General features: G+C 39.2%; 3 protein-coding genes across 4 annotated transcripts in view; 2 read left to right on the forward strand and 1 right to left on the reverse strand.

The window, feature by feature from the left end:
* The window catches only part of LOC103480943 (rano class II histocompatibility antigen, A beta chain-like), a 6710-nt gene extending 1635 nt beyond the window's left edge, over positions 1–5075 (forward strand). Inside the window, exons 2-6 of the mRNA XM_008436142.2 lie at positions 1608–1880; positions 2802–3015; positions 3454–3521; positions 4464–4589; positions 4863–5075. Coding sequence (XP_008434364.1) covers positions 1608–1880; positions 2802–3015; positions 3454–3521; positions 4464–4589; positions 4863–4891 — 710 coding nt within the window. The 3' untranslated portion in view covers positions 4892–5075. The remainder of the gene's footprint in view (positions 1–1607; positions 1881–2801; positions 3016–3453; positions 3522–4463; positions 4590–4862) is intronic.
* A 2479-nt stretch (positions 5076–7554) lies between these two features.
* Positions 7555–11363, reverse strand: LOC103480934 (uncharacterized). 2 transcript variants are annotated; one of them, XM_008436133.1, is made up of 5 exons: positions 10756–11363; positions 10598–10669; positions 9790–9852; positions 9245–9316; positions 7555–9163 (listed from the first exon to the last, which is right to left on the reverse strand). In XM_008436133.1, the coding sequence occupies exons 1-5, from the start codon at positions 10756–10758 to the stop codon at positions 7874–7876; spliced, it is 1500 nt and encodes a 499-aa protein (XP_008434355.1). In that variant the 5' UTR covers positions 10759–11363; the 3' UTR covers positions 7555–7873. The 2 variants fall into 2 exon arrangements, with proteins under 2 accessions (XP_008434355.1, XP_008434354.1); XM_008436132.1 differs by having other exon boundaries at positions 7555–9166.
* A 5246-nt stretch (positions 11364–16609) lies between these two features.
* LOC108167181 (circumsporozoite protein-like) overlaps positions 16610–17347 on the forward strand; it is a 1883-nt gene continuing 1145 nt past the window's right edge. The window contains exons 1-2 of the mRNA XM_017310359.1: positions 16610–16654; positions 17263–17322. Of these exons, the coding sequence (XP_017165848.1) occupies positions 16610–16654; positions 17263–17322 (105 nt within the window). The remainder of the gene's footprint in view (positions 16655–17262; positions 17323–17347) is intronic.

A 17347-nucleotide genomic window follows, 5' to 3' on the forward strand; every position in this document is an offset into this window, starting at 1 on the left:
GTTTGTGTGTGTGTGTGTGGGGGGGGGGGGTGTGTGTGTGCGCGTGTGTGTGTGTTTAACTTATCTCGAATGTCTCTTTTTGCTCGTCTCCCCCTCTTGGTGTCGGCGTTGCTGCAGCAAAATCGCCCCCCTCTCTTTCCTCCGGTTTCCTGTCAGTCCAACTGGTTCTGCTGTTGGATCTTTGGGTTGTCCAGATCGTCCCTTAGACCAGTCGTTTCCAAACATTTTCTGTTCCCCCGCCCCCATGGATTACAAGTAGGGAGAGTTAGACTCTGGTTGTCTGTTTGGAAGATATGTGTGTGTGGGGGGGGTATTTTAGAGACTCCCTGTCATACTCTTCCATCCCACTCAAACAACCCCCCAACCTCCAACGCACATAGTGTTCATCGTTGTTGTTTTTCATTTATCCATACCGTCCTGTAGGAGGGGCGCCCCACAGTTTGGGAACCTCTGCCTTAGTCAATGTCCATGTTGTCCACAGATAAAACAGCATCAACAGAGTCGTCTTCTCTCACAGCTCTGAAGCATGTCTGTCTTTTCTTTCTCTACACTGATACCAGAGGAGGTTGTTAAAGCTCAGCCTCACACAGTTTCCAGTCTGAATGTCCAGCAGGAGAGCAACAGTCGTCCCCTGAATGAAATGTTTCATTAGTTCTCTGGTGAAAAAAAGGTTAGGATCAGCAGACCCTTGAGTCCCTGGAAGTGATTTAGGTCTTCTTGATCCTTCAGATCTTCTCGATCACTTTCATCAGCTGGGTTTATAGGAGGAACATCATCTGGTCCCTGGGAGGACAGGTTAGAGGAGCTGAGGTCAGAGGTCAGATGCTCTGCAGTGAGGTTCAGACAGAGGGAAGAGAAGAATAGAAACCAATTATAGGTTGTTTTGTTGTTTTTCCTATACATGTTTATTTATGAATCTTATTTTAACCTTTTGCGTAATCATAGTTTTAGTCATTTATATATTATGGCTCCTGTTTGTGGAACAGTTTGTCAGAGAAACCTGAGGGCTAATTGTTTATACAGCTCTTTGAGCTGCATTAGCATGAAAAGGTGCTTTATAAATAAAATTGATTATTTGGGGGAATAAAATCATTTGTTTATTTAGATTGCGTTCTTAGACCCTTTCTTCATGAATTGGGTGGGATTTTCCTCTTTAGACTGCAAACGTCTTTGCAAAATCCAACAAATCAGCTCTGTGGTCGCTCTGCCTCTGAATCCTCTAAGAAGGGCCTTTATTTCCCTTAAACGTCTTTAGGATTCTCTAAAAGTTTGGTTCCCTCAATTTAAAAAACCAAAACTCAAGAAAATGCCTGCCCTATTTACCAATAAGGACTTTCACTGGGACTCTAACCTGGAAACTTTGACTAAACAGCTGGAAAAACTGAAATATTAATGTAGGTTTAGAAGAACTTCAGACCTGATTCATTATATGGCAAATGATAGAAAAGTCCAGTTAGAGGCGACTGTGGTAACAAAAAGTGACCTTTGACCTGCTGGTAGCTTTATTTATACTGTTAGATTGTTTTTATGTTTTCTGGATGTTTTCTACTGTAATGTTGTTTAGATGTTTTCTATATTGTCTGAATGTTTAACCCTTTCCCCTCCAGCTGGTTTTATGAGCCATGAATTGTTCCGCTGCCACTTTAACTCCTCGGCGCTGCAGGACCTTCACTACAGCTACTCCTACATCTACAACAAGGTGGAGTTCATCCAATTCGACAGCCGTGTTGGATCCTTCGTTGGTCTGAACTCGTTTGGTCAGAAACTGGCAACCAGCTGGAACAACGACACCGAATGGCTGGACTCCATGAAAACCTACAGAGAGAAGATCTGCCAACCCAACGCTGAGCTCTGGTATAGATTAGTGTTAGATAGATCAGGTGAGCTCTTCACTCTGACTGATATCCATCCATCCATTTTCTTTACACCCTTGTCCCTCAGTGGGGTCGGGAGGGTTGCTGTCGCAGGGCAACACAGAGACACACAGGACACACAAACATGCACACACACACACCTAGGGACAATTTGGAGAGGCCAATTAACCTGACAGKCATGTTTTTGGACTGTGGGAGGAAACCGGAGTACCTGGAGAAAACCCACCATGCACAGGGAGAACATGGAGACTCCATGCAGAAAGACCCCAGGCCGGGAATCAAACCCAGAACCTTCGTGCTGCAAGGCAACAGCTCTACCAACTGCGCCACTGTGCAGCCCTCTGACTGATATATATAATACAGATGTTATAATAAAATCATAACATCTGTTTGACTCATTTAGTATGTTGCTAAGACTAACCTTAAATCAACGACTGAGAAGCATAAATAATAATTCTTATTATTCAGGTGAAATAAAATTTGGTTCTGCAGGGTGAAGCTAAACACAGTAGATTTTTATTTAATTTATATTTGTTGAATCTCATTTTACAGTAACTCTTTATAATTTTATATTTTATTAAAAATCTCCTTTCTATGATTGATTACATCTGGATTTTCAGAATGATTGGAAATTTTAGTTATTTGGGATTCAATTGCCATTTTATTAAATCTGCTCTCAGTTTACAGTATATTATTTATTTTTAATATTTTTACCTTTGTGTGAATCTGCATGTTTTATTTGCTGCTGCAGCTGAAATTCATCTGAAAGATATTTAAATATTTTCTATTTGCAGAAGGAAATTAATAATTTTATCACAACTATAAATCCATATTTATAACGACCTGATTAATAAATTTGCTCTGGGTCAAAGGTCATATCAATAAATGTTGACCTGAGCATGTCTAACTCTCCTCTTCCTGTTTCAGTGGCGCCATCGGTCGCTCTGAGCTCCGTGGCGCCCCCTGCTGGTGGCCGTCCCGCGATGCTGACCTGCAGCGTCTACGGCTTCTTCCCCAAACAGATCAGAGTCACCTGGATGAGAAACGGACAGGAAGTCACCTCTGATGTCACTTCCACCGCCGAGCTGCCAGACGGCGCCTGGCTCTACCAGATCCACTCCAGCCTGCAGTTCAAACCCAGGTGAGTTTAGGTAACACACACACCAGGTGAGTTCAGGTAACACGCACACCAGGAGAGACCAAAAAAAAAGACCAGGGTGACCTGGTCTAAACCTTGATGACCCTTGATGACCCCTGATGACCATCAGTGACCAGTGATCAGAGATTAAGTATTTTTACCAAACCTCACAGACTAAAGTCTGTATGTCTGGGAGGAAATCCAGCAGCCAGTTGTACAGGGGGCTGTTGAGTCCAGGGGGCGCTGGTGAGCTCCCCTTTGATTGGGTTTAATCCATAATGAGAACCATGAAGCTACCAGACAGACAGATGGACGGGCAGACCGGCTCTGTGGTTGAAATGGAGCCAACATGGCGGCCTGCCGCTTCATGTTCAGAAGCTGATGCTGGTCGGTGTGAACAGAACCAAACGGGTCTCAGAACTGCTGCTTGATGTCCTGCAGGTCTGGAGAGAAGATCTCCTGCATGGTGGAGCATCTGAGCTTAGAGGAGCCGCTGACCATCGACTGGAGTAAAAACCTGCATGACTGTCGCCGTTCAACATCTGGCACTTTCTACAATTAAACCTTTCAATGAGAAAACGATCACAGCAAATCAGCAGAGGCTCAATCAGAGGCTCAAGATTTCCTACAGGACAAATAAATTATTTTCTATTCCACATGAAGAAATTAAATGAATCCACAAAAACTCTAATGAATTATTCCGCTAATTGAGATGTGATTTGGTAAACTGGACTGAACTAAGAAATGCATGAGATACATAAAACATTAAAATCTTAATGAACTTGAAGCACTTCAAGACGTCTCCTTGGAGAAACTCAATTATCAATCTGCAGTGATTTATTTTCTTCCACTCAAACTGTTTAAGGTTCATTTCTCTGCAGTCAGATCTATTTAGGTAATCAACACTTTCAATTCTTATGTTTATTATTCTTTCAGCAGAAATAAATCGGCTTTCTGAGGCCAAATTATAAACTCACCAAACCTCCATCCTGGATGGAAGTTGTGAATTTGACTCCATTTTGTCCATATTTGATCAAACTAGAGATTTCTATTGACATTTGGTGAGTTTCCGCTCATAAGGCGGATCAAAAGTTAAAAAAAACGTTTTTGAGCCTCCTCAAGGGGCGTGGCCACTTTGACATGCCAAAATATAAAAGTTATTAAAAGTTAATGGCATGTCATTGTGTTAATGTTATGTTATCTTGCTATCATGTTTGAAATAAATAAATCAGAAATGTTTCAATATGATGATGTGAAATCATGTTTTCACAAATGACCTGATGAATCTCTGTGAGAGCATGAATGACCCGTCACTGATTTCAAATAAGACGATGAACGCAAACTGAAATCTGGCATCTTCCTGGGTTCAACTAATGTTTTCTAACTTAATCTGTGACTGTCTGCTCACCTGTCTGTCTGCTCACCTGTCCGACTTCCCTTTGTCTGTTAAGCTCCGCCCCCTGGTCAACCCATGCCTGAGTCAGAGAAGACCAAAATTGCGTTTGGAGTTTTAGGACTGATCCTGGGTCTGGTTTTGTCTCTAACTGGATTCATCTACTACAAGAAGAAAGCAGGAGGTCAGAACCAGTTTAAAATCAATTTAAACCAGTTTGAAACCAGTTTAAAATCAATTTAAACCAGCTTCACAAACAGATTAAAACCAGATTTTATCAATTTATTTGTTGATTTTTGGACAATATGTGAATAAATCTGGATCTAGAATATCTAGATCTTTAATCTGGTTGGTTTACATGTAGACTTAGTTTACATAGATCTGGTTTACATTTCCCAGTCCTTTGGTGTGAGTCTAGATTATTTCTTTAGCTCAAACCTTCATTGTTTTTGTTCAGCTCTGCCTCCCATCTTGTCCATGAACTGAGGAACAGAACCGGATGCGGACCTGAAGCCTGGTTCTGATCATCATGAATCTTCATTGTGGCTCCAGATGATCGTTTTCAGAGTTGAAATGTGTTGTTGGTTCATTTTTCTTCAGTTCTCTCTGATTTTATTTTGTTGCTCCAGAGGATTTCAGCTCCTTTGTCTCCATGATGGAGGAAAACGTTTCATGTCCTTACATGAGTATTTTTTAGAAAAGCTGAGATCAAATGATGATCATGTAATTCTGTTGATAATAAATATAATTAATATTAACAATATTTTGTGCCATTTTTTTGGTGGCTTTTAACTTCCTGGTTCACAATAAACTTTGGGATTTTTTCCTAAATTGTTTTAATGTTTCATGTTTTATCTGCTCTGAAGTTTCCAGTTTAATTGTTTATTTATTGGGTATATAACAATATTCCTGAGGTCCAAATGATACAAATATTAATACAACACAAGACTGTTGACATTAACACATACACTCACTGGCCACTTTATTAGGTACACCTGTCCAGCTGCTTGTAACAATTAAAGGCTCAGCAAGTCGTCCTTTAAAGAGCCTGAGGTGAGAAACAGCAGGCAAAGTTTGCATAAGAATATAAACACATTAAATGTTTTATCCAAAACATTTATCATGTACAAACGTACACAGAATATTAATGCTGAGCATTTGGTTTATACACATTAAATGCAATTGTTAGATTTATAATCATTTTAACATAATCCAAAATTTTAATCAGGTTAAATTAACCATAATTTAAATATAGTAAAAATATACATTTCAAGATCAGTTTAAAGTGCACTTTCCAATAATCAATTAAAAGAGAGACCGAGAAATATATACTGCACAATATCAAACTTAAGTGTAGTTACATTCAGATCTGATCAATTTTAACTTCATTTTAAACTTCACTGCCTCGGCATCAATACAAAACGGTCAGAAACGGATAAAATCACTGATGATTTCAATCAGAGTGGTTTGTACTTGGCCACAATGAGGCGACAGAATCCAGGAGATGCTCCAGGTAAACGGGGGCCACGATTCTGACAAAACAACCAGCAGAAGTTTCATATGTCAAAACAAAAACTGCCGTCAGACACAGATCTGGATCAATTAGTGTGGAAGAAGCCACACAGCAAATCACAACCACAGTGGAGTAAGTAAAAGCTGAGAGCTGGAGACTTTAAAGAAGCTGGCAGAGTTTGGGACATCACAGGAAGTGGGCCCACAAAAATAAAAGTCTGAGTAACTGCAGGTTACATGCTCATTAACATAAATGTGGAATCAGCCAATCACATGGCAGCAACTCATTTAGTCATGGCCGAGACGGTCTGCTGCAGCTCAAACTGAGCATCAGAACGAGGAAAACAATGATCCAAGAGACTCTGAACGTGGCCTGGTGGTTGGTACCAGATGGGATCTGAAGCTCTGCCATGAGGGATTGAAGTTTAGAGGCAGCAGAGCCGTGCAGAGACATTTTGAGGGCTCAGAATTAAAGAGGGGCTCATTGAACAAGAGCTGAAAACATAGAACAACATCTCAATCTGGAAAGAAGCAGAAAAAAAGAACAATTAAAGGATTTAATGACAGTAATGAATAACAGTTTTTTGCCGCTCGGGGCCCCAGCAGATGATTTGAGCTGAGATCTCGGGTGAACATCCCAGAAGCTGATTAGCGGATGCTCTCCCCCCCGGGGCCCGACACCGGTGGTGGAGGTCGGGAACGGGTGACGTCCTGAAGAGCCGAAGGATGCGGGTGGAGAAGGGGGGGGGTGGTTGAACACAGCTGGAAAGCAGCTGACGGCATGGGTGAGGATCCTTATATGCAGAGCTTGATTGATGATTGGACGCTCCAGATGAGGTTCAGTGCTGAGGTTGGAGGTGAGCATGACGCAGCAATGGGAGGAACAGCGGGAACTTGTGCTTAAGCTTCATGACAACAACCCATATTAATGAATAATCTAATATTTAATCAGCTCAAACTGTATCACTGTCATCATGTGGGGACAATACATAGCTAATCTAGTCCATGTTCTATTAATTAGTTTTTATTTCTTTACTTATTTTGTTTATTTTGTGGCCTTCTACTTTCTTCTTTCAGTTGTAATAGTAAATTATGTTTTTTTAAAATAGATTAAACACATAACTTTACGCAAAAATTATCTTCTAATTACAGCAGTTTTCCCCGCTCACCTGCAGTTTAACGCTTTTCTTGCAGTGTGCAGCTTTGTCCACTTGATGGCGCTGTTGAGTCAAATATATTACTTGATAAAGTGTTGGAACGAAAAATCTCAACTGTTTCTTAAGGGTTCTGGTATTTTTCGGTTGTCCTGTGGTGCACGATTTGAAAAACTGTCAAGAAGGACTGGAGGGTATTATTACACTCATTGGACATTTTATATGGAATTTAGATTATATGAAAGAAGAAAAACACGCTATTTTCTCATCCCAATAAGAGTCAGAACAGCTGTCTCATATGTGGGACTGTTTCCTGGTGTCATTGAGGGGAAAGTGACCTGCTGCACCTGTTACCTTCTGTTTAGCTTGTATTGCAATACCTGAACACACATGAAGCTTTTAGCACCAGTTCCTTCCAGTCTGCATGTTTATTTTGGTTTTGTTTGGTAAGAAATCTCTGGATTAGCAAACATTAGTCTGAAGCCCAGATACAACACAGGGTTATTATCAAACAGCATTTTCTTAAAGAGGTAAGAATCCAGCGTCAGAGCAATGAAAAACATTTCATACATTTTATTTGAAAAAAGATAAATAATTCAGTTCTCATAAATAAATCCACAAACCAGCAAATGGACAATATTCAGACTGAATTAACTATCTTGATTTTATATGAGGCGTATGAAATTCAACAACATGATCCTAGATGTTTTTGTATAAATGTATTCAATGCAATGTTCCATGAGTTAAAATGATCTCGTGCTGCATGATGTGCTATTTGACTTATGAAATCTAATTTAAACGCCTAACTTGTGTCCATTTCCTCCTCAGAATCTGATTGTTTTCCTGTTTTTCCCTGATTCTCCACACAGAGAGGCCGATCTTTAGTTAGTTTTAGTCCAGCAGATTCAAGGATCTCCTGAAGGTATGGATTCCCCTCTGCTGCCACCAAAACGTTCCTCAACAAATCCTCCATGCCATTTTTCTGGAGCTCTCCCAGAAGCTTTTTGAATATCTCGACCACAGGGAAGGCACATCCTATAACACCGTGACCAGGAATTGGATTATCAATGTACAATCCACCAATGTGCAAACCAAACACCCGTCCAAAAATATCAAACACTGGGGAGCCAGAGGAGCCCTCATACATGAAGCTGTTGTAGGTGACATAATTATCTCTGTTGAGATCCCTGAGCTGGTCAATAACAGTAGGAAGATCATCCTTATTGGGCATTAGATTCTGGATTACAGCCTGCTCCCTGTCCTCTTTTCTAACGATAAATGTAAAATCTATTTTCTTCTCTCCTCTTCCTGCTGGATAACCAACAACACAAGCCCTATGATCATCTGGTACCGGTCCAAATATCCTCAGGAGACCTGGAGGTATTTCCTCCAGCTCTGCTTGTTTAAGGGCTCTGTTCTCATAGATGAGCTCCAATATGGCGACATCTGCATCACGGATACCAAGACGCCACTTAGCTTGAAAGGTTTTCTTTGATTTATAATCCAGATTATTAAAATTGAACTCTACATTAATATTCAGATTTTTCAATAAGCTGTTTAAGTTTCTTTTCTCCCAATGTTTAAATAAGTGGAAACAGGTTTGAACAATGTTGCCACCCAGCACAAAACCTGTGCCGTGAGAAATGACATTTGAACCGGTTTCCCATATTTCCACGTAAAAAACAGATTGGCGGGGGTTTACCAGCTGTGTCCCTGTGCTGCAGAATTCAGTAAAGGAACGCTGAATCATTTCAAAGTTGTCCTCTTTCATTTGCAGGGCTTCCTGAAAGGAACAAACAGGAAATCTACTCTCCACCCACGCTTTCAGTTTTAGAAAATCCTCGTGCTCTGGGTCATTTCTGCACTCTGAGTTTTCCAGATATTTTTCCCCCAGAGTTTCAGACTCACAGCCTGGTGGAACATTTTCACTCTCACTCACTGTACCTGAAATACCCCTGAGTGGCATTAATTCTCTCTCTCGTTTGTTTGTTGGAGAACATGTTTTATATGTTTTTCGGTAAGGCAGCTGGTCTTGTTTCAAACGTTGCTCTCCTGCTGTCCTCTTCTTCTTCCCATGTGGACGAGGTTTGACCTGCTGACAATCAGTTAGGAAGTTAATTTCAAGATTTCCTATCAAGAGATGAATTCTTCAGCTGTGTCCATTTCTACCCACCAGAGACCTGCCATCATTGCTGTCCCTGGTTCCCAGAGGAGTCCTGCTTTGACTCTGCAGCCCATCGGAGACCTTAGATCATCCAGTTAGATTATTAGTACCCAAACGGCTCCATTTTTAACCCTCTTATCAGAACTTCACCTGCTAACAAGGGTAAAAATAAGATGGGTTTAAGAAACTGATGATTTTTAGCAAATTATTGATGTGAGTTTATATAATGTAAACAGCCAGAGATGCAGTAAGTTTATAGCAGGTGTGTGAATGATCTAATGATCAGACTGCTGATTGCAGCCAGTCCACAATGTTAGCAGAACTAGAGGGCCCCAAAACCACATTAGGGCCCCATGGAGGCCTGGGTCGGCCCTGCCACTGATATGTCTTTGGTGCCATTAGTCAGAGGTAGATTTATCCCTTGCTGGAAGCTAGTAGCATTTACAGTTTTCATGTGCAGGCATAACAGAACAGGTTCATGTCAGCAGAAATGACCGTTGCTGATGTAGATAGAGTCAAACAGATCTTAAGTATCTTCTAAACCTGCAGCTCACCTGAAAGCCTGGAAATGCCCTCCATTTTTTCCTGGGTGGACTGGAGTCATTTCCAGGATCAATCTGATGAACAGAACAAAATATTAAATAATAACTAACATGTGCAGCTGCTCATTGATCTATACAACAGTGGTCCCCGCGGGCCGGATCCGGCCCGCCTCCACATTTGGTCCGGCCCCCTGAACAATATCAGAGAGCATTCATAGCATTTTTTTTCATATATTATATTTTCCGGTTTATATGTAGATTTTTCTTCAACCACCAGGGGGCTCTTTAGCAGGAAGTGTGTCCTGTAAACTGTGGGTGTTTTGTTTTGCATGGCGCATTGCTGCCATCTGTTGGACTTTTAGGGAACTGCTTGACTTTTATGTTATGTAATCAGTACGGTTGTTTGCTAGCGGTAGAGCAGATGAACACGTGTTTGTTATAAACGCCGCATTCCAGGTCGAGTTCTTCGAAGCCTGTAAGTAGCAGCTTATACTTCAAAACGAGCCTTTATGTTAACATATGTTAGTTACTTTCCCTCAATGGAAGATATACTAGTCAGTCCCAGTGACCGTTTCACTAACCGTTTTTGCTTTCTGGGTAAAAACCAATCGAGAAACGCGACCCCAGCCCCCCTTCAACAATTTCCGGCAGCGCAGGTGATAAACGTGTAACACTTTTTCTGTTACAAACTGACTCCGGCCCCCCAGCAGAGAAGGGAAAAGTTATGTGGCCCTCACAGGAAAATGTTTGGGGACCCCTGCTATACAAGATGCAGATATTTATATGACAAATGTTAAGAAATGACCAAAGTCTTACTAACATTTTCTTTATCACATTGGGTCTTCTTGTCCATTTTGTTTTCTGTTCGTGTTCTCTTAGTTGGTGACTTCATCTGCCAACACAATAACAAAAAAATTAGAGTTCAAAAACTGAAACATAAGTTAGCCCAACAACAGTTCTTAGTGGAGAAGGACTCACCATGTCCTGACTTGTGGTTTTAAACCCTTTTAGCTGAGAAGCTGAGACGCTTTGCAACTAAAACAATAAAGATCAACATTAAAGTGCAGAAGTTGAAGTTTTGTTGTTTTCTTGATGAATTTGCTGCTGATGTAACGCCGTATTTCTCCAAAGGTGGTCCCCAGACCACTGGTGGTCTGCAGGTCTTTGTTTTTTACAACTCTGCTTGTACACCAACTGCTAATGTTATTTTTTTAAACTTCTCTTTTGATTTACATGAAGGCGTACAATCCACACTTTCAGAATCTGTGAATAAGTTACAGATTATGTAAATAATTCAAGACAATGTCTTGCAAAGGTGTGAATAAACTTGGGGTAAAATAATCTGAGCCATTCACATTTACAGTTTCAAGTTGGGCGATCCATGAGTGTTTGCTAAATGGGCTAAATGGTCCTCAGCCTAAAATGTTTGAGAAACAGGAAGTTAAGACATGACAGCCCCTCCCCCACCCAGATTTTACATTAAAAACACACATAAATCTCAATGCACTGACTTTGATTCACCTTTTTAAAAACTATTTCACACAAGCATTAACACATGTGCAACTCATGTGTTGCAAGTATATGAGTTGCATATATTGAGTTGCAAATAGGAAATAAAATTCTGAAATACTGAGGAGCTTCTATACTCTTCCTGTTAAAAGCAGAAAACTTTAAAACACTTTTCAGTTTTAAAGATTTTTTGACAATATGAGTTTATCTGACTTCGCTTACATGTAATCAGCTCTTATACAGACATAACTTAGCTCGTAGTTATTCTGTTATAAACATTTTCTACTTACTGCGACTGTTCTGCAGGGTTGCATCATCGTGCAGTAAAATGTGAAAAAGTAAAGTAAAAGCCAGACAAACTTAAAAGCTGAAGCTGGAGATGAAGAGAAAATATCACCGACGATCTTTAAGTGAGATAAACGGAGGATAAAATAGTTTAAAATGCTTTTAGTTGTGGAGCAGAACACCGGTGCATTCTGCTCCGCTCTCTCTCTCTCTCTGTCGACAGATCTAAAGGTAGAAGAAATGGCGCGAAATTTGCTGCATTCAGGTGCAGCTGGGAATTTACGGTTTTACTCTTCACCCATAGGAAAATTAGGGTTAAACACCACAGCTCTGAATTTATGCATTTCACTTTTCTCCTTAAAATGTCACCAGCTGCTCTCTGTTCATTTAGTAGCCATGTCATATATTAATGTTGTGATTGCAAATCTTCATATTGTCACGTTTCGTGACGGCCTTGAACTTCATTACAGCGAATTGCAGACATTTAAGTCTTGCAGAGGCGGTGAAATAAACTGAGTCATAAACTGAGAACTTAATGATGGTGTGAGTGTTTCTTCAAGTAATTCACTTTAAAAGAGATAAAATTTATATTAATTCATTTCAACGTCTAAAAATATCACTCTGTTAATAAAACGCAGATTTAAGAGATCTTTACGATGGTCTTTTTCTGTCAATGATTAAATATTTATTATTATTATTATTATTATTATTATTATTATTATTATTATTATTATTATTACTTCCTACAAAAAGCAAAAAGAATTTTATTCATTTTATATTTCATATAACCCCATAACTTTAATGTACTTCACTTATTTTCTGGCCTTCTACTTTTTTCTTTCCGTTGTAATAATAAATTATGTTTTTTAAATCGAATTTTACGCAAAAAATTATCTTCTAATTCCAGCAATTTAACTCTTGCAGTGTGCAGCTTTGTCCACTTGATGGCGCTGTTGAGTCGAACATCCGCCTTGATAAATTGTTGCAAGTGAAAAATCTCAAAAGTTTCTTAAAGGTTCTGGTATTTTTCCGTTGTCCTTTTCTGCAGGATTTGAAAAAATGTCAAGAATGACCGGAGGGTATTAATACATTAATTAATACATTACACTTATCTGGACATTTTATATGAAATTTAGATATGAAAGAAAACAACACCTTAATTTCTCACATCGATAAGAGTCAGAACGGCTGTTTTATATGTGGGACTGTTTCCTGTTGTCATTGAGAGGAAAGTGACCTGCTGCACCTGTTACCTTCTGTTTTGCTTGTATTGCGATACCTGAACACACATGAAGCTTTTAGCACCAGTTCCTTCCAGTTTGCATGTTTATTTTGGTTGTCTGGTAAGAAATTTCTGAATTAATAACTAAGTAGTGACAATTTACAAATAAAAGGAGCAAATCTGTTACCTAAAGCTGAACTGCAGACAATATGGCCATCAAGTCTTTTCAAGCATTCCTGAGATCATTTTCAAACTTTTCCAGTGCCACACTTTTATGGAGAGCCATTTCAGCCAAAATTAAATAAATAAATAAATGAATAAATAAATGGGTGAAATAAATAAAAAATGAGTAAAATAAATCAAAAAATGAAGAAAATGAGTGAAATAAATAATTTGTTAAATAAATAATGTAGCTTTTTCATTAACCCAATTTTTCATTTATTTATTTTTCATATTATCAATTTCTCAATTTCCCTTTATTCATTTATCTATTTTTCATTTACCCATTTCTCATTAATCTATTTTTCATTTAACCATTTTTTAATTTAGCTTTTTCATTAACCCAATTTTTCATTTCTTTATTTTTCATATTATCAATTTCCTAATTTCTCTTTTTCATTTATTTATTTTTCATTTATCCCCTTATCCATTTACCCATTTTCATTAATTTATTTTTCAATTAACCACTTTTCAATTTCCCTTTTTTATTAACCCAATTTTTTCATTTATTTACTTTTCAGATTATCAATTTCTCTTTTTCATTTATCTCTTTTTCATTAATCAATTTTTCATTTGTCCATTTTTCATTTATTCCTTTATCTATTTACCCATTTTTCATTAATCTATTTTTTAATTTAATCATTTTCCATTCCTTTTTCCATTAACCCGATTTTCTATTTCCCAGTTTCATTAATCAATTTCTCATATATCCCTTTTTTATTTACCAAATTTTCTTTTATCTATTTTTCATTCAACATTTGTTTGAAAAATCTTTACTTTTCCCATTTTCCAATTCCCCTTATTCATTTAGTATTTCCTTATTTTCTTATTTATCACATTCTATTTCCCCGCAAAACTTAGGAAAAAAATAAATGCAAATGAGGAAGGGCACGTCATCAGTCTACAACTTCCCCAATTGGTTGGTTAGCGTCACCATACTTTGCTTCAAGAAAGATGGCGACCTACTAACGGGTTATCAATAAGCTGAAGCTCATTAACTTCATTAGAAAATAGTGTTATTACTCCTGACTTTAGTTCTCGTGTGGCCGCTCAGACAGAACGTGTTTCAGTTGGCGGCTCTCATGGACTCAGAGCTTCACCGTCGGGAGTTTTTATAGTTTGGACGAAGCGGCCGCTGAAGTTGGTTTACGATTGAAATGTTCGGGACACCTTTGTAGCTACCAGCTGTGATCCAACTATAAGGAGCAGACTTTACTGTACATCGTAAGGGAACTGCAATATCCAGAGGCAGCTCTATGGAGCATCGAGCTGAAAGAATGAGAGTGGCAAGCCTTGGAGATCTGCATCGGAGGCCATCTTTCAGACATGCACTGCTGCTGTCCGTCCAGGATCCTCCGGTTGCCCAGACGTTACACTGTAAGCTACTAACGCTGATGTTTGTTTTCCAACTACAGTCATATTTAATCAATAGGGCTTAATTACGATCGCGGAAGGTTTTGAGTTGATCTCGGCAGTAGGTGACAAACTGAACGCCTCCAGGATGTTGAGACCAGCACGTCCTCTGATCCAATACATCTTATTAAGGATCAAATCAACAAAACGTCTTCAAATTAATGGCCCAACAGGTGATTAAATTACATTAAAAAGGTAGGAGTGGTTTCGAGTCGATCGCCTTGTTTTACCTTTGTAAACAGACAACCTTAATACAGTGACCTTTAGTGAGGGTACAGAATGGAGAATGGATAAAAGCTGAACTCCTGCTGCAATCTTTAGGGTTAGGGTTTTAGACATTAATATTTACTCCTTTAGAGGACTCTACTGTGGAGCAAGCTAGATAAGACAACATACATGATGTTCTTGTCATAAAGTAAAACTTTGAACCTCAGCAGCAGTGCTTGGTTACATCCCTGAGGTGTGCMAAGTGTGGCCCACATGCATATGCACTGTTGAAAATGAGAAGCTGACATTCACAATGACATTGAAATAAATTCTAGTCCAACTTCTGGTTTGTTGCAATCTTTGCTCAGTGGACGGCTTGGAGGAGCAGTTTGCTGAGTCTTCTCCTTTTGCAAAAGCTTGGTCATGAAATTCATATACGTTGTCTGTGGTTCTTTTATTGAAGGTTCGAGAAAAATACCTATCAGTTATTAACAATCAAACTTGGAAATTTAGGTATTATTAATTTCGTGCTATGATCCACAGCAAAGGAGAAGCCTTTAAAGTACAACTCGGGGGCTTCTCCTTTTAACAGCTTCTACTTTCTTGCTTGCTTTCTGTATCAGCGCAGCTACGCGCAGACTCATTGCCATAGCAACCGACAACAACACCCCTAAAACTAAAATATTTCCCACATGAAGAGCAGAACATTCAGTTTGTCGCAGTTGTATGGTTTAAGGCTTAATGTTTATTTTGCGATTATAAGTAAGTGATTGCTGTGGTAAGAAGAGAAAACTATGTCGCTGCACTTGACTTTACAGTATGGCTAGATGCTAGCTTGCTGTTACTGCATCTTTGCAGTTGTGAAGTCACAATGGACCTTACCACAGGGACCGCGTTTCATTGGCTAATGCCCATTTTATGTCACAGCGCAGCTACCACGTGCGTGACCATCTCACAAACACAAGCTACAGTAGTAAACACATGCTAATGTACATTGTGGACCAGCAGACCGGCAGAAAGTTTTTGCGTCAAGACTTGAAAAAGAATGGTTCTACACCGTCAGTGGGGTATCTGTACAGGCGATGTCAGGTATCCTGATCGTATTTGTGGAACTAAAATTCACAGATTTCCAAAATCTGAAACGGAATGTCTTGCTTGTATCAAAGCTTGTGCACGACCGTATTTGCAGCTCAACCGTCGTAGGATTAATAAGAACAAAGGATTGTCTGCTGGTGTAAGTATTATTGCTTTGCTTTCTTTGTGTYTAGTGAATGAAAAAAAAGAGTCAATAATAAACACATCCATTATGAAAACCTTTTAGCCAAGTACAGCATAATGGCAGTACCGATGCAAMTTTTACATCTTGAAGCCTGTCTGTTAGTCTTACGTTAGCTGAACAGATCAATATGCAATGTGTACCATATCTGACATACATTAAAGATTTTATTTTACAGTTATACAGTAACTGTATTTTATTTTACAGTTTAGTAAAAACGGCTTTTTACTAAACTGTAATCATGTTAGCCATGCTAGCACTGAGTACAGTGTATGTATGTTTGAGTATGTATGTTTTAGTATGCCTAGGAATACTCAAACATTTGCCAACAACAGAAATCACTAATTCAAAAGTAACCCTCAAAACCATGAATGCCCGACTTACCCAGCCTTGCAAGAACAATAGGCATCAGTGATCTTGTCCACAGCTATATTTATGCTGAGGGTGTGAGGATCTGCTGTTTTCCTCATCAACTGGTAGCATTTAGCTCCACAATGTTGGAGGCATCGCGTGGCTAAAACATCTTGATGTCGTCCAAAAAAGATGACATGAACTTGTTGGTTCCATTGTCGTGGCTGATATTTTGTGAAAATCCGGCAGAAATACTAATCGACTCAGAAATACTCTGCAAAGAGTCAGTCAAAATAAAAGACGCCATGTTTACATAGAAACTAAGCACCGCGAGGCTTTGTTTGTGAGACATGCAGCCACGTGGGAATTTCGAGGGCGTTTCTGGGTGGAGCTTGGTAAGGTCCATGTTTGGGATCATGAGCGCCCTGGCACAGAAACTAAACCCTTAAGCAAAAATCAAATATTTCATGCATGTATGTACAAGACATTAGTACAGGCCAACATTCAGCTATCCATCTCAATCTTTTCTCAACTGTCTCTCTGACAAGTTCTTCATTTTCTCTTTTCGGTTTTGTATTTTTTTTTTATTTCCTTTATTTAACCAGGTAAGCCCCATTGTGTTCTAGATCTCATTTTCAAGAGGGACCTGGGCTGAAGTCTGCAATACACAGCAACCTGATTRCAAAATACAAATTAATTAAAACATATGCACAAGTGTAAAACAGTATAAAATAATTTAAAAACAGTGACACTGTTTAAAAGAATCTTGTTGCCTGTTTTTAAGAATCGCTCGAAATACAGTAAGTCCAGTGAAATCAATTCTGACATCTTGAGTTCAGACTGGAGCTGATTCCAGGCTGAAGGAGCATCACACTGAATGCTTGCTTCCCTTTTTACAGATCTATGTAAAGGAGAGTTTAAGTATGCTGGAGCCAAGCCAAGTATAGATTTGTAAATYGGAATCATCAAGTGATTAGTTCTCCTGCTCATTGTCTCCTCTCAGAGCGTTGCGGAGGCTCCTCCAGAACTCCGGCCTCCTCTCCTCCTCTTGAGGCCACTCCAGGTAGGTGGTGGAGCTCATGAGTTTG

This window comes from Poecilia reticulata, linkage group LG18, assembly GCF_000633615.1.
Source record: "Poecilia reticulata strain Guanapo linkage group LG18, Guppy_female_1.0+MT, whole genome shotgun sequence".
Classification (NCBI taxonomy): domain Eukaryota; kingdom Metazoa; phylum Chordata; class Actinopteri; order Cyprinodontiformes; family Poeciliidae; genus Poecilia; species Poecilia reticulata.